The 25,829-nt window shown below is 47.3% G+C and overlaps 1 protein-coding gene across 1 annotated transcript; it reads left to right on the top strand.

Annotated features, from left to right (window-relative positions):
* Positions 1 to 570: 570 nt before the first annotated feature.
* Positions 571 to 4,940, top strand: LOC133912456 (uncharacterized). Its single transcript, XM_062355190.1, has 6 exons — positions 571 to 931; positions 1,775 to 2,708; positions 3,067 to 3,162; positions 3,470 to 3,606; positions 4,089 to 4,261; positions 4,643 to 4,940. Exons 1-5 carry the CDS (start codon positions 732 to 734, stop codon positions 4,213 to 4,215), a joined length of 1,494 nt encoding a protein of 497 aa, XP_062211174.1. The 5' UTR covers positions 571 to 731; the 3' UTR covers positions 4,216 to 4,261; positions 4,643 to 4,940.
* The last annotated feature ends 20,889 nt before the right edge of the window (positions 4,941 to 25,829 follow it).

Below are 25,829 nucleotides of genomic sequence, written 5' to 3'. Positions count from 1 at the left end.
AGCAAAAAAGGCCTATAATATGTAGAGTACAAATGTATATTTTGACTTTGCAAACTGTCAGTTGTAATTATTTCTTGTGGATTTCTATTGTAACATACACTGTGTTTAATGAACTGTTTGATCTTAAAAAAATTGCGCCTTTTGTTTACAAGCCACTTGTAGAAATTTCTCTACTCCTTTCACCATCTTTCAGTAAAGTCTCTGCCAGCTCGTCCGCATCTCCATCCCTTAGGTAGTGTTTGGTTGGAGAGCGAGGTGGGATGGGATGATTCCATTCATGTATTTAGGGATGGAATGGGATGGTCCGGAATCAGATGTTTGTTTGGTGGGTGAGATGGAACGAGTCAATTTTAGATTTCGGGCCCACCGTCAGTGACCCGTCCCAAATGGAATGGCTGCGTTCAGCCTTTTTTTTGAACGGATCCGTCCCGAATCTTTGAAAAATATTCTCTGATTCAGAACCATCCCATCCCACTAAACTCCAACCAAACAGCTCAAAAACAGAATAAAATCACTCCGTCCCACCTGTCCCACGAACCAAACACTACCTAACTGGCAACACAAGCGACGACGCTGATGACCCTCGTACACAAGCGACCAACCTTAACCATCCTCCGACTTGCCTTCCAGCGAGGCGAGACTCGAACCTTCTTCTTCCATCGCCTGTTCGCCTCCCGAGACGAGGAGAGCAGCGGGCAGCGACGACGGCGCCCGCTCGCAACCTCCCAACGATGCGGCAGCCGGGCCAGGGCCTCGCGCTCGCGCTCGCGCTCGCCCTCGCTGCCCTCGCGGCGCGGGGCGCCGACGCGTCCATCCACGAGTACGACGGCGGCGGGTTCGCGCCGCGGGCCAACTCCTTCTTTCTCCACGGGGGCAGCGAGGGGCTCTACGCCTCCGACCCCTCCTCCAACTCCTCCGCGTCCTTCATCAGGTACGCGCCCGCTCCCGCGCGGCCCCTCCCTACCTCTCGCTTCCACCCCTAGGGTTTTGCGGGGATCGAGCTGGTCCCGATCGGGCGCGCGTTGGTGGTGTATTCGGGGTGAGGCTCAGATGCGCGTTGCTGAATGCTGTGCTTTTCGTTGATCTCGGCCGTCTCGTTCCGGGGTAATGGCATGTACGGCGAGTAGTATAAGAGGGTTTTGTTAGTACGGGCAGCGCTGAGAGATTGCGTTCCTTGTGGTTGCGTCTTGAGTGGTTGCCCCGATTCTTAGGCTTTTTGCTGTTGCTTTTGGTATTATATGAGGAATCAAGTGGGAAATTCGTGCAATTTCGTGCTCACATAGACTGATCTGTTGACTTGGTTGGATACAGCTGCTAAAAGTTAAATTGTTGTGATCCAGTGTGTACCAGTCAGTTTGACTAACTTACCCAGTTAGTTCTTGTCTTGTTTGGCTGCCGTGTGATGAGGCTGGGATTAGGAAGCGTAACTGCCTTTTTGCTCCAATCAGGGGATATATATGTCAGCGCTAGCTGTATGGTATGTATCTATCAAATGACTGTATGATTGGCATGCCCCCAACATGTGAAAGACGGTAAAGTTTGCTCAGAGTCTGCCTACCACGGCACACGCTTTGTGACACTACTCCGTCATTACTGTGCAAATCAGTGGACATTAGTACCAGCTATTTTGGAGCATGCATGTCGTGAAGCATTTGCATCACAGTAATTTCATTGTTAAACTGCATGGGCTAACATAAAAGCCCCATGGAAATAAGAATGATATGGTTAGTTGTCCTTTAGATCTTTTCTGCTACCTAATGGGCTACTCTTTCAGGTTTGACTCTGTCATATTTCGACGGACCCAGGAGTCGGCATCTAGGCATGATGATATGCAGCAAAAGACAGGATTAGTGGAGGCTATAATTGTTGAGATACAGGACAGGGACAAAATTGGGGGTTCATACCTGCACTCTGATGCAATATGCTGCACCCCTGAGCTTGATAAGGAGAAGTATTGTAAAGTAGGTGAAATAATTATACGGCCAAATCCTGATAATCCTGACTGGCCTAAAAGGATCCAGACATTCTTTGATGGTAAAAATGTAGAAACTCCCATGGTAACTCAAACTGTATCGATAAACAAAACAGGGATGTACTACCTCTATTTTATGTTCTGCGATCCTCAACTTAAGGGATTGAAGATTACAGGCAGGACTGTTTGGCGAAATCCACAGGGTTATCTCCCTGGTAAAATGGCTCCAATGATGACATTTTACGGTTTCATGTCACTTGCCTATCTTGCACTTGGACTTCTATGGTTCATTCAGTTTGTGCAATGCTGGAAGGATATTTTGCAGCTGCACTACCATATAACAGCTGTTATTGCTCTTGGCATGTGTGAAATGGCTTTCTGGTATTTTGAGTATGCTAACTTCAATTCAACCGGAACCAGACCTATGGGCATTACCTTGTGGGCAGTTACATTTACTGCTGTGAAGAAGACTGTATCTCGTCTTCTTCTATTGGTAGTTTCAATGGGCTATGGGGTTGTTCTACCCACATTGGGAGGCATTACATCTAGAGTTGCTGCTCTTGGTGTCATCTATTTTGTTGGTTCAGAAGCTCTCGAACTTGTTGAAAATCTGGGAAATATCAATGACTTCTCTGGAAAAACAAGATTGTTCCTAGTGTTGCCTGTTGCAATACTTGATGCAACCTTCATCATCTGGATATTTTCATCCCTCTCTAGAACTTTAGAGAAGCTGCAGGTAGCCTTTTTTTCATCTTGCTAGTCCATGAATATGTTTCATTGTTTCCTCCTTTTATGTTGAAGTAGTCTTTTCCCTGAACCATGTCACATTTGATCTATTATCCATATAGCACTTTAAGTCTTTCTGAATGGAATAGCAAGGTCCCATGCAGCATTTCTTTACATTTTAGCAGAACCTGTAGCTATTTCTACTTATGTTAAGCTTCCAATGCTGCAATATGACCATGTGTGTCAACATGTGTTTCAACTTTTAAATGTTCACTGCAATCCAGTTGTTTTACTTTGAAGCCTACATCGTAATGAGTTTTTTGCCCCGTCACATACCCTGTGCTCATCTGGCTCTAATTGCCTTACAGCTGCGAAGAAGCATGGCAAAACTTGAGTTATATCGAAAGTTTACAAATTCTCTAGCCGTGTCAGTGCTTATCTCGATCGCTTGGATTGGCTATGAGGTATTTATCTTGTTTCAACTATAAAGTTTGTATTTCTGGTCCATGTAATGTTGATATCATATAACCACTGAACAACGATTGTCTCATGTGAATGGTAAATGAATGTAGGAGCAAATGATGGGCCAGCTTTAAGGTCCTTTCCCCTCTTCTATATAATGAGCATAAAAACTGATTAGAATATGGCCATAAACATTTTATTGTAGACATTATTGTCATGGATTCGCTAGATAAGCCTTGTAGAGAAAAACCAGTAACCTTTTTGCACCTCATGTTAAGTATGATCTGACATGTTTTTGTCTTGAATCAGCTATATTTCAATGCAACTGATCCATTGAGTGAACTCTGGCGACGAGCGTGGATCATCCCAGCCTTTTGGAATGCCCTCTCCTATGCCCTTCTCGTTATCATATGCATCCTTTGGTCTCCATCTCGTAATCCAACAGGGTACTCTGTTTGCTATGAAACTTCACCTTCTCATTTGAGTTCAATTATTTGCTTGAGTTCTTTTTTTCATGTAAACAATACATTTCTGCCATTTTTAGCATTATAGCCAGTCATATAAGATGCCTTGGATTTATCTTCTGTCAAGAAGGTTCATATTTTAAATTGAGGAAGCTATTGTTAGCATCAGCGGTAGCACATATTCTGGAAGAGACAACTTTAATCACATTCCTAATGATATTGATAATGAACACTGCTTTAAAGCAACTCTTTTGATCCTCCAAAATGTTCACTGTGTAACATGAGTAAACAATATATTAATTCATTTCATCTTCAAAAATATATATAGTTCATACTGATAACTGATCTTTGTTAAGCATGACAAATTTCCTGGCTCGGCATGGAGTTGTTAGCATTGTGCTTCCATTTTGAACTATGCACAAAAATTTCAACTTTGGTTTTGGCGCTGTTTCTGTCGTGTACAGATTTGCATATTCAGAGGATGTACGTGATGGTGCTGATGAGGAAGGACTTTCTCTAGTAGGCAGTGCAGTTAAAGGAACTGGAGATATGGTAAACATGCATGCCTTTCCAGAGGATAAACGTGCATGACAAGTTTTTGCCTTGAATGCAGCTGTACTCCTGGCGGAATGCTATGGTATGCGCTCTTTTGTGTTATCCAATGTAAATGTCAGCGCGTGCATTGATGACATCTATCTTGCTAATATCGTTTAGTGTATAGTTAACATGTTAGTGCACGTTGAATTTGCGATTAGTGGACTCTAGGTAAGGAGTAGACGTGGGCCCAACTATACTTTTGACTTATCTGTTATCCCCACACGTATTGTTGAGCTCAAAGCCTCTCACCGGATCTTGCTGACTTCGCATCCTTGTTGGATATAGTCTATTTCATTTTTTTAGGAGTGTGATGTTTCTATAATATGCATGCATCTTATTAGCATACATTCACGCTATTCTCAATTTACAGGTTTAATCAGATTCTAACCTTTCATTTCTTAATCTTTGTTCTCGATTGCAGTGAAGTACCGTTTTCCTCTGGATTCACGGCTAGCTGACATCTTCTAAAGCTTGCGTAAGATTCCAGATGTACAGGTGGTGACTTGTGTTGAACGATTTGACTCAGAGATTTTACTTGTCCAGTTGCGACTACTCAATACAGAAGGCTGGCAATAAACTATCACTTTGAGAGCACACGAGGGCTATTCGTTGTAATCCTTGTGGTAGCGTGTAGACATGTAGAAACGTAACTTTGTCAGACTTGAACTGCATCGCCACTTTAGCATGGACCTAATGATATGGGTGATTGGTCATGCGTTGATTCTGGGGTTCATGGTATGCCTGTTGTTTTTTTTTTTTGGAGAGGTGGTATGCCTGTTCTGAATCGCATAATATGTTGAGCCCTAGGTTCGCAAATCCAGCTAGCGTGCCTCCATTTCTCCATCTTTTCTTTTTTGCGAGGACCTTCAATGGTTGTGATCTTTTATTTTTTGACGAGTTGTTGGTTTGATGAGTTAACATCTGCACAACCAGACAGTGAATGCGAGTCTAATCCTCTGAACCAAACCCAGGTAGGTTTGGATGGAATTGCATTACTCCTCGCTGCCTGTTCCTCCTAGGCGAAGACTGAAAATTGAGAAATCAAGTGGTCCTTCTGGGAGCATTTAGCTATCAACAACAAAGTTTTTTCTCAAACAAGTTGAGATAGGCTAAACGTGAAATCACAAAATCCAGTTAAAAAATTATGATAAACAGTAATAAATAAATGTATAGATAATAGTAAAAAAATTAAAAGTAATAACGGTAGAAGAAGATAGGTATAAGTTATGGTTATGTTATATATATTACTAATTTTCACAGTATTTTTCTCTATTAATAGTTTTTGAGGATATTCTGTGAGGACTGTCTAAATAATATTTTAATTAATCATTAAATTAGTTATTTGTATAATTATAACTACAATGATTAACTAGAATATTATTTTGGTAGTTTCGGTATGTGTTTTATACACAAGATCAGAATATACGTCTTTTTAATATATACCATCATAACAAAACTTAATAAAGAGCAAATAGTTAACATTATATTACAAGTTCTTAAGTATTAACAATTTGCAGCAAAAGAGAGATAGGAGGACAAAAAATATATTAACTCCTAGACAACAATAGAAACTACACAGCGGAAGACAAAAGCTATGAACAACAACAGATAGGTGGAGTTATATGTCCTTAGACTCCACCCTAAAATAATGTCATCCAAGTAGTTGCTTACTTATGCCCGCCACCAACATCGGCGGGCGTGAAGTACCCAAACACTAGCTTCGTCTCGCCAGCAGCACATGAAAGAGCAATGTAAGTACGAAGATACTTATAAGATTAATCCATAATAGGTACATATAAATAGCCCGAGTCCAAAGGTTATGCATTTAGATGTTAGCAAGAAAACGACCATATGATTAAGTAAATTCATAAGCAAAAGAAAATTTAAACACCATCATGTAATCATCTATACTTAATCACACGTATCATTCTAACCCATAAACACCAACAGGAACATACATGTAACTGAAACTATACTAACTCATCAGCAAACCTCTCCATCCATATCCCAACATACCAATCCACATCATCCCACGTTTGTGACTCGGACAGAATCATGCTTATAGTCGAGTGCGCGGCAATTCAAATTGTTTTTACACCCTGTAGGGGTACTCCTTTACCCGTAAGACTTGAGGATCATACGGCTTGCGTGACCACACAGGTTCACACAAGGGTACTCATGTTAACCTTTCCCAAGTAAGCTCTGACCGATTAGGACATGCGCCTCCAGGTGCGGGGATCATCTAGAACTACTTCCAAAGTAATTAGATACCCCTTACAAGTATATTATGCCGACAACACTTGAGACATTCAAGCCAAAGGATCACAACTACACGAGGTATTCGGCTTATCGTTCCTATATATGACATGTGGTAAGCACAAAAAGTGCTAAAGCCAACTGCAACAACGGTCGGTACTTAACCGATGCAAGCGGTCTATAGCATCCGGATTCCTCTCCCGAACTACAACAAAGAACTCCTCCGGCATAGAAGATACATGTTGGTTACGAAGTCACCAAGCCAGGGGAAGCCTTCGGCCAAGAGAGAGGAAGAGCTGAAGGCGGCGAGATGCAACACATGTTTATGGGGAGATGAGTAAAACCAATTTTTCTCTGTCCCATCAGTTACAGTGTCGGCCTATTTATAGCCCATACTCAACCAATCCATTCCATAATTTACAGCGTTACCCCTCTAACTGCCACATTCTCGATATATTCGGGGGTTTGGCACTATTGAGTACATTTGCATATTTACAATTATACCCCAGACCACTACACGGGCTTCGACAGACGCGCGCCTTCGCCCGGGTCCCCATAAAGCTAGCCGCACACGGGCCCTCAGGGCACCTTCGACCAGCCTCGGCGCTGCGTCCCGAGTCACCCTTCGGTTTCTGCCTGAAGTCCCACCAGAGGCTTTGCCTGCACTGATACTTGGCGCCAAGGGTCGACCTTCGATCTCCATGCGAAGGCCCACCAGAGACTTCACCTGCACTGATACTTGGCGCCGTGGGTCGACCTTCGGTCTCCATGCGAAGGCCCGCCAGATGCTTCACCCGCACTCCCTGAAACACAATTGTATTATTCGTCATTGAACAACCACCAGTGGACTTCGCCTCAGGATCCGAAGGGGCGCATAAGATCATTCAGTAGCCCCCTACAGGTAAGGTTCATCTTCGATGGGCCGAACCTGTGAATAAAATAATATAACTGAATGCCGTATCCTTCGGCCCGTCAAAGACCCGTGGGGGCTCATTTTACCTTTTAGCAGATAGTCGCCTCATGCTCATCATCCTTTTTATTTTTTTATTATTTTTAACTAATTTTATATATGTGAGGATATGCCCATTATGCCCCCCAAACAACGGTCAGGGCAGCACGACGCTAAGTGTCTTCGTCTCAAGCCGAATCGTCTTTTACGGCAACAGTTCAATTTCCGACGCGCCACGTTTCAACTGCCGTTAACACTCTTTTTCATCGCTATAAAAGTGCTCCACCAGTCGCTTCAATTTCATCGCTTGAATCTGCTAAATCTGCAGCTCCCGTATGAAGACCCTCACAGCCACACTTCTTTCCGAAGCCTAGTGAGAATGGCTCCGAGAGGCAAGACAAGTCGCCCGAAGACCTATTCAATTGGGAAATCTAAGGTTGATGAAGAAGTCCTTGTTGGACTAGTGAAGGAGGGTTTGATAAGCGATGTTTCGAGGGTTAGACTCTCGAAGGGCCAAGAGACTCTAGAGCCTGAAGATGATGAAGCCATTGTCTTCATCGACTACTTCCGAGCAGAGCTTCGCTTTCCTTGCGATGAGATGGTGCCCAAGGTTCTGAAGCCTTTTGAAATCTACCTCCACCAGCTGACACCGAATGCCATCGTTCAGCTCAGCCTTTTCTCTTGGGCGGCGCGTTCCGAAGGAATGAAAGCATCGATCAGGGCCTTCGCTATAGCGCACAGGCTCCATCACTAACCGAAGCCGGTTTTCATGCATAACGTGCAAAGCGAAGCCCACTATGGCTGCCTAAACTTCACTTATCGCGCCAGCCTGGCCACGCCAGTCATGTCATACAAAAACAAATGGCCGAAGGACTGGACGCAGTGGTGGTTCTACCACAAGGTGGACCGAGAGGAGTTTCTCGTGTCCAAGTGTGAAGAGGTGAAGGGGAACCGCACCCCTAATGTATAGCTGAAGGCCTCTCAGAAGGCGGCATTTGAGGCCTTCACCAAGTGCACGAAGCATCTGACCACGCGCGATCTCGTAATTAAGAGTTTGTGGCGTCCAGGGTGTGGTCCCTTAGCCGGGGCTTGACCATCCCAAAATTTGGTGACAAGGGCCCGAAGGGACTCTGCCGTCCCTAGCCGGACTTTCGAGGCTTCACAGGTATTCTCTTTTATCGTGTTCTTAACTACACTTAGGTTCTGTTATTTCCTTACATTGTTTACTTTGTGGCAGACTTGACGATGGTCGAAGTGGAGACTAAGGCCATGATTCTTCTTGGGAAATTTACTCAGGGCGAAGCCCAACTCTGCGCCGACCAGGGGCTCGATCGGTGACTCAATCGGATTTTTGAGTCACGATGCCTTGCTTGTAAAGATAAGCCGAAGGTGACTATGCTCTCTTCAAGTCAAGGCAAAGGAGAAGGCTTCCCCGAACACCGAGGCTTGCGGAGAGTCTGCTGGTGGCAGCCAAAAGAAGCAGAAAATCACCAACCCTTCGCCACAAGCAGGTAAAAAGAAGAAGGCGCTTGCCTTGAAGAAAATACCTCGCAAAATGGCCCTCGACATCTTGGGCAAGGAAATGACCCGTGAAGGCTCAATGGCCATTCGACCTATCCCCATTCGACAGGAGCCTCCGAAGAGCACGCAAGATCTTCCCTCCTCGCCGAAACCCGCCTTTTCTGTGCGCATGGACCTTGCCACGCTAATTCTTAGCGACGAGGAGGATGAACTTTTTGATCCACATGCTACCACCGAGATAGTGGGGGGGGGGGGGGGAGGGGAGGCTGAAGGGTTAAAAATTGCCAAAGAAGCCGGAGCTGAATCAACCTCTTCCTCTTCATCTTCGAGCTCTTCGTCTAAGGACAGTTCGTCCGGAGGCCACAGGGCCACAGAGACCGAAGAGGAAAATACCTCGCCGCCCCTGCTGCACCGTGGCGGAAAGAGGCTTATGAGTCACAACGGCTTACTCGACGCGAAGGCTATTGACGCCGAAGCTTTCAAAATTTCTTCGTTTGAGCCAAGCTCGGGGGAAGTCAATGATGCAAAGAAAATGTTTGACAGCTTTGTTCTCCCCGAGCTTGAGATTTCTATAGCGCGAAAGCCCGCTGTTGGGCTCATCAACGCCTCTGACATGGCCATTGCAAAGGTATTTCGCATCACGACTTCAGCTTTTCTTTTCTTACTCATTCTGACACCTACGAGCTATTGCATGCTATGCTCATTTCGCGCGCGCAGCGTAAGCAAGCAGAGCATTCCGAGGCCCGCACGAAGAATGCGCAGGGACAAAGGGCCATGTTTCAAGCCCGGGCAGAGAAGGTCGAGGCTCAAAAAAGGGAGTTCGTGCGATGAGCGAGGGGGGCTGATCTGTGCTTGCAGCAGCTTGAAAAAGAAGTGAGCTCACTTCGCTCAGGCAAATAAAGCATGGAAAAAGAGATCACCTATCTTAGCCAGAATCTAATGGCATCCGAAGCTCAGGTTTGGACCTGCAAGCCCTCTACACCACTTTAAAAGCTAAAGCGCAGTGGCTGCGCGAAGAGCTGGACGAGACGAAGGCGCTATCTGATGACACCCTCACTATGCTAGGAGAATTGGAGCTGAAGGCCATTGCAGCCTGCGAAGCAATTAGCAATACCTTCAATGGAATCGGTGCTTCGGCTACACCTCTAACGCTTGACCTTGTCGGGCTAGGTGGACTTGTTGGATGGATCTACGAAACCCGCGGCAGCCTTTTGCCCGTGGCCCAGCTGTACGGCGGCTTCTGTGCCATGGTCTCAGCCAGGAGTTTAGTCTAGTCAATTGAGATGACTAGATGTGACCATTATGCTGCACTACAAAAAACAACCTTCTGCTATCCTTCGGATATGTCAACTTCGGTTGTGTCGAGGGCATCGAAGGCTATCGCGTGAGCGTTCACCGCAAACTACTGGTGTAAGCATGGCCGTGAGCTCGCCCTCTGAGAGGCGGAAATCAATTGCCAACGAGGACCATTTTTTTTGCTCTGCTTTCAAGATTTTGCCACCTGCATATTCATGGACGCTTTGTTTTGCAGGCAATATCGAAGGATGATCCTTCCGCCAAAGCGATGACCAAGGCAGTCGAAGAGAAAGAGAAGGTGTGAAGAATGCATGAAGCGTTGTTTTTGGGTTTTGAACGTTTTATTACCAATCAAAACATATTGTAATATATACGCTTTTATTTATTGTCAATTGTTTTGACTGCCTTTGCTCCCTACGCAGGTCCTCGCTTCGGACACTGCACAAGTAGCCGAAGATGTTGTTTACATCACTGTGATGCGGGATAATTTTTTTATGTCTTGGTCTTGCTGGGACTCCATCCACTGTCGCCACCAAGCTATTGATTTTGGGAGGTACTAGAGAGCGAAGTGCAGGTCCTATGACGTAAGGAATGCCGACTCCAAAGCGTTCTGGAAGTCGTTTAGCCCTTCGGTTTTAGAGACCCGAAGGGCTGAGTGTGAGGCTCGCAGGATTGCGCGCATAGACTTTGAGCCTCCGCATATGTTCATCGATCTAGAGCCTGAGCTGGAAGACAATAATCATGAATTTCTACCACATCAGTTTCAATTTTGTTACTGCCAAGGGCCATCGCAAATAGTGTGACATGATGAAGGCATGAGCGCTTTGGCTACATCTTTGTCTACCACTTCATCTAATTATATCGGATCACCCTTGGATCCATTGATGACTTTTCATGACAGCTAAGGCATAGCCTTTCAATTTGGCTTTAGCCATTGATATAAAGATTTTGTAGATCCTGACATTGATGAATTTGCTGAATAAAGTAGTTATTGATGGTCTTTCATTGATTTGGACCTTCAGCTGTATCACGTTCAAAACATGAACTGGAAAACACCGTGTCGTGTCGGCTGTATCGCGGAGTACCACGATGCCGCTATCCCTTTGACCACTAACACAAAGGTCTTCGCTAGTGTCGTGTCGTCTCCTCCAGCAGATTCAACTGCCGCCTCAAAACTCATAATGAACGACTTTGGATCCGACTCTCCGTCAAACATTAGTACCCTAGGCATCTTGAAGCCCGAAGGCCATGGTCAGTTCTGCAAGCCAACGGAGAGCGGTGATTCTGGATCACCCGCGCATAACCTTAGTCAAAGGTCATGCGCCGGCCGCGCTGCAACTGTTGACGGAGGAGTCATGCGGCGAGTCAGTTCATCTATGAGCTGCAACATGTCAATCTCTCCTTGCATTTTCTCCAGTGTTCTTATAGCCTCATCGACTCGCTGGCATACTCTGCGGCCTTACAACTCGCTGTCAAGCTATCCAGTGTGCACTTTTTCTGCGCAATCTGCCTCTCTAATTCTTTGACTTCTAACCTAACTGTTTTTTCTCTTCTGTCTCATCTGCGTCTTCATATTCTTCGAAGGTACCAAGGTCATCCAATTCTTCGACAACATGTGCCTTTCCTCTTTCTCCTACCAAAGCCTTGAAGCGGGCGCGAAGGTTAGCTTCTACCCTTCGTATTGCTGCTGTTGCATCTTCTTGGAGAGCTATTTCATGATGATCTCCGTCCTCTGGGGGCACCTCATTCACATCATCATGCCCTTGCTGGCCACCGTCAGCTCCACCGGTTGAAGTGTTGACCGGCTCCGACAGCACCGAAGGGAGTGTGTCGGTTGAAGGCCCTGCTGTGATCAGCTGCTCCGGCAATGTCGCTGATATACCAAGTGGCTTCGTCTTCTTCGGATGGTTCGATCCCCACGGATGGTGCCAACTGTTGGTTACGAAGTCACCAAACCAGGGGAACCCTTCGACCCAGAGAGAAAGAGCCGAAGGCGGCGAGACGCAACACGTGTTTATGGGAGTAAAACCAATTTTTCTCTGTCCCATCAGCTACAGTGTTGGCCTATTTATAGCCTGTACTCAACCACTTCATGCCATAATTTACAGTGTTACCCCTCTAACTGCCACATTCTCAGCATATTCGGGGGTATTTTGGTACCATTGAGTACATTTGCACATTTACAATTATACCTCAGACTGCTACACGGGTTTCGACAGACGTGCGCCTTCGTTCGGGTCCCCATAAAGCCAGCCCCACATGGGCCCTCAGGGCACCTTCGACCAGCCTCGGTGCTACGTCCCGAGTCACCCTTCGGTTTTCGCCCGAAGTGTCTCCATGCGAAGTCCCACCAGAGGCTTCGCCTGCACTAATACTTGGCACCACAGGTCGACCTTCGGTCTCCATGCGAAGGCTGGCCAGAGGATTCGCCTACACTGATACTTGGCGCCACGGGTCGACCTTCGGTCTCCATGCGAAGGCCCGCTAGATGCTTCGTTCGCGCTCCCTGAAACACAACTATATTATTCGTCATTGAACATCCACCAGTGGACTTCGACTCAGGATCCAAAGGGGCGCGTAAGATCATTCCCTAACAATACCCCTAGCACCGCTCATATCTCGTTTCATCCTCATATCTTATACAAACCAATGTCATTATCATCAAGAACATTAAGTAAACCCTCTAGCTCGCGAATGATGGAACATTCCACCGCTCAACTTCTACTGATGACCTATGCATTTCTAAGCATCTCGGTTAACCTTTGCAGTTAGACATGAACAATATCATACCTGGTTTACAAGAGTGAGGATCATCAATAATACAAGATAGAAGTAATGCATCAACATAAGTCCTACCTATACAACTCGACATAAGACTCACTAATCATGCAAACATACATAAAGTATAATTTATCAATTTAAACACCATTGATCCAAAGTAGTAGGTTGAGTATTCTTATATGCTTGCCTTGCTGCTCTTGTGTCTGCCTGATACTGCCCGCGCAACACTCATAGAATTATGGACCGCCCTTGATCGTGCCCGTGTCACACTCCGGACCTTCATTCTCTAAGGAAGAATGCATGCAATGTGATGAACATGAATGAGGTGCAAGATGCATGCTACAAGATGCATAACAACCTATGATGCATCATAATAACAAACTAAAAGTGCAAGATATATGAAAGAACATGTTCATGACAAGATTTGGTATTTATAGTGGTCATTGCAGTAATGACTAACTTAATGGGTGACCGGCATCAGTACATCCACCGATGAACAGTGCTCCGACCACTATAAACAGTGCTCCGACACTATAAATAGTATTTTGACTAGTAAACAGTACTTTATGACCATGATCAGTGGTCACGACCAGTGATCACGGTTTGTTTCAGCAGTTGGCCTCCGAACAGGTGGAAGATTTGGTCAGATTCAAGTACATTGATACATCAAACACGTAGTCGAATCCACTAATCACCAACAATGAAATCTACGATCTGAACAACTCCGAAAAGTTGATAGAATCCAGAAGTTCCGGGTTGAACCCGGAACATTCGGGTATGGGTCTAGGTACGGGCTCTTGGTTAACGATTTTTAATTTTAGTTGGAAGTTCCGAGTTAGGCCAAAATATCCGGGTTAGCTTCCGGGTGAGGGCTCTCTCTTTGGCTTTTCTTCATTTATCCCAGAACTTCTGGGCTATACCCGAAACTTTCGGGTGGTCGGATTTTTTCGGGTGAGGCTCCGAGCGAAGGGACTGTATTAAACCTAACTCAAGGTATCAGGAACTTCCGGGTTCTAAACTGGAACCTCCGGGTTGAGCAGACTTGAGCTTCACGATGATTTTCCTCGGTCGATTCAACTTGCATGTTAAATCTACCCCACATAAACCTGCATATAAACTATACAAAGGGTTCTAAACTCACTCATAAAACTAGCAACTCGATTTCCTAGCTCAAACTCATCCAAATTCCTCTTTTGCTCCAAATCATCAAGAACTTGAGACACTTTGTAACAAAGCTCCAAAACTTGGATTTCGACTAGCTAAAACGTGCATTCGAGCTATGGGATCCTAGGGGGCTTACCCAAGGTGCTTTACTGAGACTGGTGACCATCGGTGGAATGAGGAAACAACGAAAAAGCTCAGGGAAGAGGAAAATGCGAGTGCTCCTCGTTCTTCAACCAAGAACACCAAAAGATGTCAAAATTGACTTGAATCCTTCAGAAATACGCAAACAACTTGGACGGATGGAAATCTTAGGAGCTAAGGATCGCATTGGTACCACATACGTACCTCAATTTCACTTCTAGAGGGAGGAATCCGAGGAGAAAGAGAGAGAGAGAGAGAGCTAGAGAGGGAGGGAGAGCTCTCTTGGCCAGTTGGGAGGAGAGGGAGCACGAGAGAGAGTGAGGGGGAGAGAGAGGGGGAGTGGTTAGGGCTGCTGTCTCATTGAGAGATGGGGTCATTGGCCCATCAATGTGAGACTCATTTACTAGAGAGACAAGATATTTTTAATGTAGATTTTATTCTTTTCTCTCCTAAGATTCTTTCTCTCATCCTATTGACTCAAAATGAAATATTGTAGTGCTCAGAACAAAATGGCTCAAAATTAAGTGTCACACCTATGAAGCATAATTATGTTTAAATACGTGATTACAAATTTAGGGACGTGACAATTTCACTCCTTCAAGCATATATTTACATACTCCTTCCATGTTAGATTTGGTTGATCCCTATCTCTCTTTATATTATCAACGTGTTTTAGTATCCTACAATATACGGGTGACTTTAGAGGCCTCCGTTGGATACGTCTAAATCATCTCAACCAATATCGGATAATTCTTTAATTGGCGTAACCCCTACCCTATCACGTATATCATTATTTTGGATCCAATTATTTCTTGTATGACCACAAATCCATCGCAACACATGCGTCTCTGCTACACTTAATTGTTGGACATATTGTATTTTAGTTGGCCAATATTCGACGTCATACAACATCACAAGTCGAATCGCCGTCCTATCGAACTTACCTTTCAGCTTTTGTGACACCCTCCTTTCACAGCGGATGTTAGAAGCTTGGCGCAATTTTATCTATCCAGCTTTGATTATATGACTAACATCTTCATCGATATTACCGTCCCGCTATAGCATCGATCCCAAGTATCAAAAGATATCCTTCTTAGGAACCACATCTATACCGAGACTAACATCTTCTCTCTCATACCCAGTAACACCAAAATCACACCTCATACTCAATTTTGGGCATACTAAGTCTAAAATATTTCAATTTTAAAGTATATCTTCATAACTCTAATTTACTAATAAATCTTATCCTACTGTCGACAACTAGCATCATCTTCATTTATCCAAACACTTGTCACAAGCACAAGTTGGGGTTAGCATTTACCTATCTAATCTAAACAAATTATGGCATCCTGAACACCAGCTTCCTCTTGGAAATCTCTGGGGTACATACTACCTCATGCCTTTTCTGCAATGTAGGAAGTCGTGGAATTTCATACAATCTTTTAAACAATATATAGCTCCTGCAAGCCTCAGCAGTCTCCTACCCACTCCATACTAGCTCCAACAGCGAAACTGCTCCTAAAACTAGCTTAACAGCCAAGATTTGCCCTTAAAGCACATCCGACAGGACGCAAGGATATCCACAGGAAACTCGAGCACAGTTAAGTAGTTAACCAACCTATTATTGGACTAAGTGTCTCCTCAAACGAAACACAACATTCATAGAGCCATTTTGCTGAGCAATCTACACTCGCAGAACTCCGCGGTAGAATATTGTATGTTGGGGAAAATAGATCAGTCTGAGGATAATGGTTGAAGATTGCTATTAAAGGTCCCTTCAGAGCCTTCGGTTTTTGGACCCTCAGCAGGAGGCCCGACTTCCATAGGCTGCGGGCCCCTTCGGGTCACCTCTCCGGTACGTACACGGCCTTCCCAAAACTCGAAGCTACAGCAAGACCCTCTGAAGCCTTTGGCCTCCGGACTCTCAGCAGGAGGCCTGGCCCCCGGAGGCTGCGAACCCCTTCAGGCCACCCCTCCGGTGCTTGTGCGTCCTTCCAAAGCCTAAAGATGCAGCAAGTCTCTAGAGATAATATCAGGGAAGAAAGGACACCCACCTGCAACCGACCTAACGCGAGGTGACGGGCGATTAATACTGATGCAAATGGTGCTTATCCTGACACTCCAGTGCGATGAAAGTCGTCTTGACACCCCCACCAGAGTAGCATTGGGCCGCAATTGACGACTGACTCACCCCTTAGGAGGCAGGCACCATAATAGTTACCACGGTAGATATTTATCTTCTATGTAGAGTAAAAAGTAGTTATCCGGGATAAGATCCAACAATTCGGTCAGGTCCTAAATATTTGTACATAGTGATAAATTGCACAGTAAGCTATGTACCACCCTATAAAAAGGGGGTCGTGATCATCTGGGCAGAAACGGGTCACAAGGAGAATGCTCAACACAACACAAAAGGCAACACACAGAACACATTGATGCACAAACATGAAGTCACGCTGTGATACTCCCCCTAGACTGATCCATTTTTTTACTATCAATACATTCGTTGTGTTCCTTTATCTCAAACTTCGTCTCCAAACTTGAGTCTCCTCCTTAGAAGAAACTCTTACCGTACTTACTGGGACAAGATGATCTCTTGCTCCAACAGTGCACCGTCTGTGGGGACTCGAACACAGAAGTGCTAAAGAGAGGTAGAAATCCACCAGAAAAAATCACCAAAGCGCTAGCTCTAGCCGCCATATCCACCGTTGCAACCATGCAACCATATGTGTGGTTGTCTCAGCCATGCACACCGTGTGCACCCTCCAGCCCTGCTGCCATGTGGGACGGCGTCCCTCCGGCCTTGACCAACCCAGAACCTTGGGTCGATACGAAAACTCTAGACGGTGCGGAGGTCTTCCAGCCTCTGCATGGCGAAGACCTCACCGCCTCAGGAGAGGTCGCAGCCAAGTAGGATGCTTTCCAGTGGTTCTGGGCGTTGAACCCAGGGGTGTTCCCACCTGGGCTTGATCCCAAAGTATCTTCTTCGATAGCTTCCAGTATGCCCCAGGCGAGCCAACATCTTCGCGGAGTTTGTCCACCCAGCATCCTTCTCGAGCCCATCAGGCGAAAGACAGTTCCGAGGAGGCGCAGGGCTCCGGAGCGTGCAGACCCAGCCAGCGCCCCTGACACAGCCCTCGTGACGCCCACCGCGCGTAGGGAACCCCAAGTCCACCTCATCCAAGGAAGCGTAGTCGGAGCCACTCTGGCTCCGAAAGCCGGTTCACCGGACGACCTCAATGGTCTCCCCAAAGGGAAGGAGGCCCTGGGGAAACCATGAGGTCCAGGGCACGCGGACCCCGGCAGCGACCTCAACGTCAACCACAAGCTCCGGTACCCCCGGATGCATATAGGTGCATCCTGCACGGACCAGGGCGCGACCACAACACCGACGACTGTCGAACCCTCACGACCTTCCAGGAGCAATTCCTCGGAATACAAGCAAGATACCTGACCGCAGAGGGAACCAGCGAAGGACGACACAGGGGTCAGAAGCCTGGGGCAAGCTCCCGAGAAAATCCCTGACCCTCCGACCCCGCTCCGTCACCACCAACTCTGCCACCGACGGTGCAATATCCCAGCGACAAGGACCGAGTCAGAGAACACCATAGCCCGGATCCAGACAGATTACCTCCGGAGCCGGGCAACAGCTAAGGGCCGAGGGGGGTCAAGGATCACCTCTCCTGACTAGCCTTCAGTTTTGCCTCCGACCCGTCGTCGCCAGGCTCCGGATGGATTACCTCTAGAGCCGGGCAACGACTAAGGGCAGAGGGGGTCGAAGACCACATCTCCCGACTAGCCTTCGGCTTAGCCTCCGAGACGTCATTGCCAGGTGAAAGTGCATCTAGGCCTCCTAAGTGGGTTTTGGCTTGTTGATGACAAAACGATTAAAGAACTAACGTGCTTTGTAAGTATTGAACAGGTATGAGCATTAGTTGTGAAGGCAAGTAACGTTTGTCGCCCGTCGAAACAATTGAAGAATCATCGAAGGATATTAAATAGGGCTTAAATTCTTTTTACTTTTGCAATTGAGTCTAGGATAGATTTTTTCCTAGATGGATGAATTTATTTTGCTTGATTAGTATCTCAATGCTCAAGAGATCCTTTAGAATCACCAAATTGAGAGACACATTCACTCACGCACACGAAACTCTTTCTGAAAATTCTCTGAGTCCGGAGTCTCCGGTGTTCACCGGATACTCCGGTACTCAGCGCTCAGCCGGAGTCTCCGTGCTAGCCTCCGGCAGAGAGTCTCGGCTTCGGGTTAATCTTTCCAAGAAAAAGACCGGAGTCTCCGGTGTTCACCGGATACTCCGGTAAAATGTTTTGTTTGCAGTCGGAGTCTCCGAGGTAGACTCCGGCAGAGGCTCTCGGTTAGCTTTTAATCTTTTTGATATTTAATAGAAAAGACCGGAGTCTCCGGTGTTCACCGGATACTCCGGTACCTGAAGTTGCCGGAGGGTCCGGCTAGTCTCCGGACTTAATCTTTTTGGAAAGACTGTCAGGACCGGAGACTCCGGTGTTCACCGGAGACTCCGGCAATTAAACAGAACCGTAACGGCTAGTTCTGACACGTTCGGTGACCGTTCTGACGCCGTTTTTGGATTTAGGACCGGAGACTCCGGTGTACACCGGATACTCCGGTAAGCTCTGACAAAAACAGTAACGGCTAGTCTGTGAGAGAGTGCTATAAATGCCCCCTCTCTCCATAGCATTTAGAGCTTGCTGTGGCTGGTTTCCTTGAGACCTCTTGAGCACTTTAAGAGCATTCAAAACCTCTCCAATCATCTCTAGAGCCAAATTTGCAAAAATTTGAGAGTGTGGTTTTGGAGAGAGTTCAAGCCACTTGAGCATTGAGTTTTTCATCGAGCAATTTTCTGCGATCATTTCCTTTGAAGCTTTGGGTTTCTAAAAGGAAAGGAGTTGCCCGAAGAGCACCCAAAACTTGTGGTGTGCCTCGGGAAGTTTGTAAGCACCTTCATATTGAGTAAGAATTTCTAGCTTGATCTTTGTGGTCGCTAGAAGAGGATAGGGTTGGAGAAGACCCGGCTCTTTGTGAGCTCCTCAACGGAGACGTAGGCACTTCTTTGTGAGGTGGCCGAACTCCGGGATATATTCTCGTGTTCTATTTTGTGAAACTCACTTGATCGTGCACATTTAATCATTTGTCATTTAAATTGCTATAGTATCAATCTTGCTAGTTTTATTTGTTGTTCTAGCTCAGTAACATCTTCTTGACCTAGTGCATCTCATAGAATCTAGCTGTGATCCTCAGTGCAAATTTATTCTAAGTTTTCCTATCAGGCCGGAGACTCCGGACTAGACCGGATACTCCGGACCATACCGGAGTATCCGGACTTCACCGGAGTATCCGGCAGTTTAATCCACTGTTTTTAGTTTTAAATTTCAGAAAAGCCTATTCACCCCCCCCCCCCTCTAGGCACTTTCACCAGGCTCTGGACGAATTACCTCCGGAGCCGGGCAACGGCTAAGGACCGAGGGGGTCGAGGACCACCCCTCTCGACTAGCCTTCAGCTTCGCCTCTGACACGCCATCGCCAGGTTCCGAATGGATTACCTCCAGAGCTGGGCAATGACAAAGGGCCGAGGGGGTCGAGGACCACCTCTCCCTACTAGCCTTCAGCTTTACCTTCGACACGTCGTCGCTAGGCTCCGGACGGATTACCTCCGGAGCCGGGCAGCGGCTAAGGGCCGAGGGGGTCGAGGACCACCTCTCCCAACCTAGCCATAGGCTTCGAGGTCTTCAAGCCTCATAATAGAGACCTTCCTCTGGCAAAGGTACGCCCACTATTACCTATCGACAGTTTACCTAGTTGGTCTATCTTTCATACAGTAAGATCAAAACATGTTGGAGGCCTCCAACCTTACTGCTAGAAGTTTTATAATTGATAGCCACTAGGTAGAAATGGTAAATCTAGATTATGTCCCTGTTTAGCAGTAAGCAGCAGAACTTAAGTTACATCTTCACTTGGCATGAGTTATGAATAGTCATCTGACCTAGCTCTGTCTTATACTACAATTAGCTGCTTATTGCCAACAATAGACTGCAAAACAAAACTTAACTAGTACATAACCATGCAAATGCCTACGCTCCTGCACACACAGCATGCCTAGGTCACATGGAAGACAAGACTGTCTAGGTGTCCTGGAAGGTATTGTGTAGCCTCGGTAGTGTAGTTACCACGTATCAAGGGACTTTCTTGATAGATAGTGTTGCGGCACCACCTGAAGGACTTCTTTGGGAGGTGTGACAAGCCCACATACCGCGGACGCAGCATGCCTAGGTCACCTGGAAGGTAAGACTGCCTAGGTTTCTTGGAAGGTATCGCGTAGTCTCAGTAGATAGTGAGGCCCACACACCTGCAGCTGCGCCGCATACCTAGGTCACCTAAAAGGAAGATTTTGCCAAGGTGTTCCTGTAAGGCATTGCATAGCCTCGGTAGTGTCGAAGCCACGCCCCGAGGGATATCCTCAGAGGTGGAGATGTGGTGCTCTGAGGAATGCTGTCGCAAGGAATCTTCATTGTACAACATGACTACACACCGCAGACACAGCAAGCCTAGGTCACCGCGAAGGCATCAAGGCTAGGTTTCCTGGAAGGCGTTGCATAGCCTCGATAGTTTGTAGATGCCTGATACCAAGGGACTTCCTTGGTAATGTAGTTGTGGCGCCCCCTAAAGGATTTTATCGGGAGGCATGACACGCCCACACACCTGTAAGCATTGCTTACATATACCTAAGGTCACCTGAAAAGATTTCCCGAAGGGTAGGCTTTGCCCTGGTAGGCAGTGGAGCCCACACACCTGCAGGAGCGCATCATGCCTAGGTCACCTAAAAAACAAATTATGCCAAGCTGTGCTGGGAGGCATTGAACAGTCTCGGTAGTGTGGACGCCGCATATCAAGGGATGACCTTGATGTGAGGATGCGGTGCTCTGAGGAATGATGTTGTAAGGAATCCTCGTTGCAAGACATGCTTATACACCGTGAGTGCAGCATGCCTAGGTCACTGCGAAGACATCAAGCCTAGGTTTCCTGGAAGGTATTGCATCGCTTCGGTCGTATAAATGCCACGCAACGGGACACACCCTTGGTGGACAGTGTTGCGGTGCACCCGGGGCGTTTCCTCGGAAGCACAACAAGCCTACACACAGCGGGCGTAGTATGCCTAGGTCACCTGGAAGGCAAGACTGTCTAGGTTTCTTGGAAGGTATTGCGTAGCCCCGATAGTGCGTAGGGCCTTCGGCATTAAAACATACCGAAGGGGATACAAAACCTCCGCGAAAAATGGAGTGTCTTCCAAAACCTCCGGCAAAAACGAAGTCTTACAAAACCTCCGATAAAAACGAAGAATCCTACAAAACCTCCGACATAAACGGAGAATCCTACAAAACCTCCAGCAAAAATAGAGTCTTACAAAACCTCCACCAAAACAGAGACTTACAAAACCTTTGGCAAAAAATGAAGAGTCCTACAAAACCTCCGCCAAAACAGAGAGTACTACAAAACCTCCGGCAAAAACCGAGGGTCCTACAAAACCTCCGACAAAAACGGAGAATCCTACAAAACCTCTGGCAAAAATGAAGAGTCTTACAAAACCTCCACCAAAACAGAGACTTACAAAACCTTTGGCAAAAAATAGAGAGTCATACAAAAACCTCTACCAAAACAGAGAGTACTACAAAACCTCCGGCAAAAACCGAGGGCCCTACAAAACCTCCGCCAAAACGAAGAGTCCTACAAAACTCTGGTAAAAACGGAGAGTACTAAAAAACCTCCGCCAAAACAGAAAGACTTCCAAAACCTTCGCAAGACGGAGTCTTACAAAACCTCCGCCAAAATGGAGACTTCCAAAACCTCCGTAAGACGGAGTCATACAAAACCTCCGCAGGACTAAGAGCCTTGCAAAAACCTGCGCAAGACGGAGAGTCTTCAAAAACCCCCGCAAATGGGGATGTCTTTCAAAAACCTCCGCCAGACGGAGAGGTTCTTAAAAATCTGTCAAACAAAATCCCCTAGCATCTTGAAGGCAAACGCCTCCGTGCCGGAGGGATGCGAAACCCACTAGCCTCCGTGAGGCACAGCCAACAGACCAAAGGGGTATAAATCCCCCTCCCCGCAGGAAAAGGTATAGCCCACGTAACTCAAACATTTATGGCAAAAGGTAAAATCATTATCCTACAGTTTCATCTAAGACACGATTCATATGTCGTTTATGAAGGCTATGCTAATATTAAGTAGAAGCCCACTCTCCATGGTACGGGAAATAGTATGGAATCCCCAACTGTTCATTGCAGAGCCAGCAGCTTCCAGCACGCCATTGCCAGCTCCGAACGGATTACCTCCGAAGCCTGGCAGCGGCTAAGGGCCGAGGTGGTCAAGGACCACCTCCCTCATCTATCCTTCGACTTCGCCTCCGACACGCCGTCACCAGGTTCCGAACGGATTAACTCTAGAGTCGGGCAACGACTAAGGGCCGAGGGGGTCGAGGACCACCTCTCCCATCTAGCCTTCGGCTTCGTCTCCGACACGCTGTCGCTAGGCTCCGAACAGATTACCTCCGGAGCTGGGCAGCGACTAAGGGCCGAGGGGGTCGAGGACCACCTCTCCCGTCTAGCCTTCGGCTTCACCTTCGACACGCCGTCGCTAGTCTCCGGACGAATTACCTCCAGAGCCGGGCAGTGACTGAGGGCTGAGGGGGCCGAGAACCACCTCTCCCGTCTAGCCTTCGGCCTCGCCTCTGACATGTCGTCGCCAGGTTTTGGACGGGTTGCCTCCGGAGCTGAGCAGCGACTAAGAACCCGAAGGGTCGCGGACCACCTACGAAGCTTGTCCCCAAAGGTTCTAGATGAATTTTGTTGGGTAAAAAATCTGGAATAAATTTGGAAGAAAGCCCTACCAACGCCGAACTCGAGGAGTACACGATGGCCGGGAACGACGAGGTCGCCACTAACTTTGTCCGGCCCTCCTTAGTTACCCTACGTGTCTACCGCTACTAGATTCCCGAGGCCACCTCTCCCCAGGAAGGAACGAAGCCGGCTACGATCTATGCAAATTCTCGATACCTCAGTCATCCGAAAAACCAGCCATTGCCTACAAAGGAGACGAAGAAGCGCGGTACGAAGGCATGAAGGCACATAGACATGCGGTCACCTATTTGAAGGATCCCGTTACACTTCGGCCCAAAAAGAGATACAATCGCCCCCAAAAGTCCAAATTATATTATTAACAACTCTTGCATCCGGAGGACGCGTACAAAGAAATAATAGTATAAAGGCCGCTACAGCGGAGACAGACCCCGAAAGAGCAAACCAGGGAGAGAAAGAGTACAAGGTGGCAAAAGGCAACTATGGTCCACAGCAGGAACATATTCGAACGGCAAGACAGGGATGTCCCACGGCTTCACCAAAAGCTCCCTCGAAGGCCGCCTTTGCCTCCTACGGGTCCCGGCAGGGGCCACGCATGGAGCGGCGTATGCACCTCATCTGCGGCCTGCCGCCGCGGAAGCTAATGCAATAGCCGGCCCCCAGTCAGAAGACAAAGAAGAAACCGAAGGAACCACCATAGGACCTCCTCCCCCTTCTTCCCAGCCTCCTCCCTCACCGTCGAAGCCGCCGCTTCTCCGCAGACACCTGCTCCTCCTTGTCGCTCTCCCTCCACATAAGATCCCAATCAGTCTCCTCATCGTCGTCGAAAATATCGATGATCTCGACAAGCATGATCTCTTGAACCGGGGGTTGAGCAGGAGCAGCAGGCAGCTGTCCACCCCGTAGGGACGAAAGCAAGACGGCCACCGGCGCCACCACCGGCAGCCGAGACAGCCCAGTCCCAGTAGAAGCAGTCAAGATCATCGACATCTCCGAGAAGAATGAGGAGGAATACGATGTAATATTCAAAGTCAAGGTTAAGTGCTCGCTCGTGGGGCAGTGGTAAATCCAGCCGGATGACCCCAGCTTTATATCCGGGCCGAGCAACCACGTACGCCCAGGAGATGAAATGGAACCAACGCGATGTCGCTCCATGGCGTCCCCCATTAATTCCTGGGGGGCCATTGCCATATCCCGGTCGCTCCGCCAACACATAGCAACATCCCACGGCAATGCCTCGTTTTCTCGCACGAACGTCCCATCACATAATGACCTAGACTCCTTTTGGCGCATGCCAAGGGTGGGCACAAGACCCTAAATGAACCCACGCATTATCCAGTCAAAACGTGCCAGTGACACATCACATCCTACCGTCCTCAAATAGGCAAACGTGGGGAGTCCCCCGATCCCACACATAATCTCCACTCTGACAAACTCAAATGGCAAGAAGACCCATCACCAAAGAAGTCTGAAGAATCTAAATCGGTTTCGGCACGAACCCCGAAGTGAATCACCTCCACCGACGCCCCTCTGGCCTCGAGTCCCGATACCGCATATACCAACTCCAACAAGCTTCGGAGCATGCCTCTTCTGCCAATACGTCTTCAGTCTTCAACTTCGACATTGGCTGCACCTCTGACCTCAGCATAAACCCCAAGGTGTGTCACCACCACCAATGCACCATTAGCCTTGTGCTTCGCCATCAACGCCCATGGTTCCCGCCAAAAATTTATCAGGGACAGAGAATTGCCTTCGGGCAGTCTTGTTACTATACCAGGCTGGAGTTAGTTTTCCTCTACATCCTCTCACCCTCCGAATGTCAAGGCCAGAGAATGAGGGGTACTGTTGGGGGAAAATAAAACAGCCTGGGGATAATGGTTGAAGATTCCTATCAAAAGTTCCTCCAAAGCCTTCGATCTCTGGACCCTCAGTAGGAGGCTCGACTTCTGGAGACTGCGGGCCCCTTTGGGTCACTTCTCCGGTACGTATGTGGCCTTCCCAAAACTCAGAGCAACAACAAGCCTCTCCGAAGCCTTCGGCCTCCGGACTCTCAGCAGGAGGCTTAACCCCCAGAGGCTGCGGACCCCTTCGAGCCACCTCTCCTGTGTCTGTGCGACCTTCCGAAGCCTAAAGATGCAGCAGATATCCGGAGATAATATTAGAGAAGAAAGGGCACACCCTGCAACCGACCTGATGCGAGGTGACGGGCGATTAATGCTAGTGCAAGTGGTGCTTATCCTGACACTCCAGTGCGACGAAAGTTGTCATAACACCCCCGGTAGAGCAGTGCGGGGCCGCAATTGGCGACCGACTCACCCCTTAGGGGGCAGCCACCATAATAATTACCATGATAAATATTTATCTTCTACGTAGGGTAAAAAGTAGTTATCCAAGATAAAACCTAGTAATTCGGTCAGGTCTTAGATATTTGTACATCATGATAAATTATACAGTAAACTACATACCACCATATAAATAGGGGTCGTGGTCATCTGGGCAGGAACGGATCACAAGAAAAACGCTTAATACAACACAAAAAGTAATACACAGGATACAGTGGTACACAAACACAAAGCCGCGCTATGATACTCCCCCTAGACTGATCCATTTTTTA

This window comes from Phragmites australis, chromosome 3 (assembly GCF_958298935.1).
Source record: "Phragmites australis chromosome 3, lpPhrAust1.1, whole genome shotgun sequence".
NCBI classification, from domain to species: Eukaryota; Viridiplantae; Streptophyta; class Magnoliopsida; order Poales; family Poaceae; genus Phragmites; species Phragmites australis.
The sequence above is the reverse complement of the archived record's forward strand: the minus strand, read 5'-3'. Positions and strand labels throughout refer to the sequence as shown.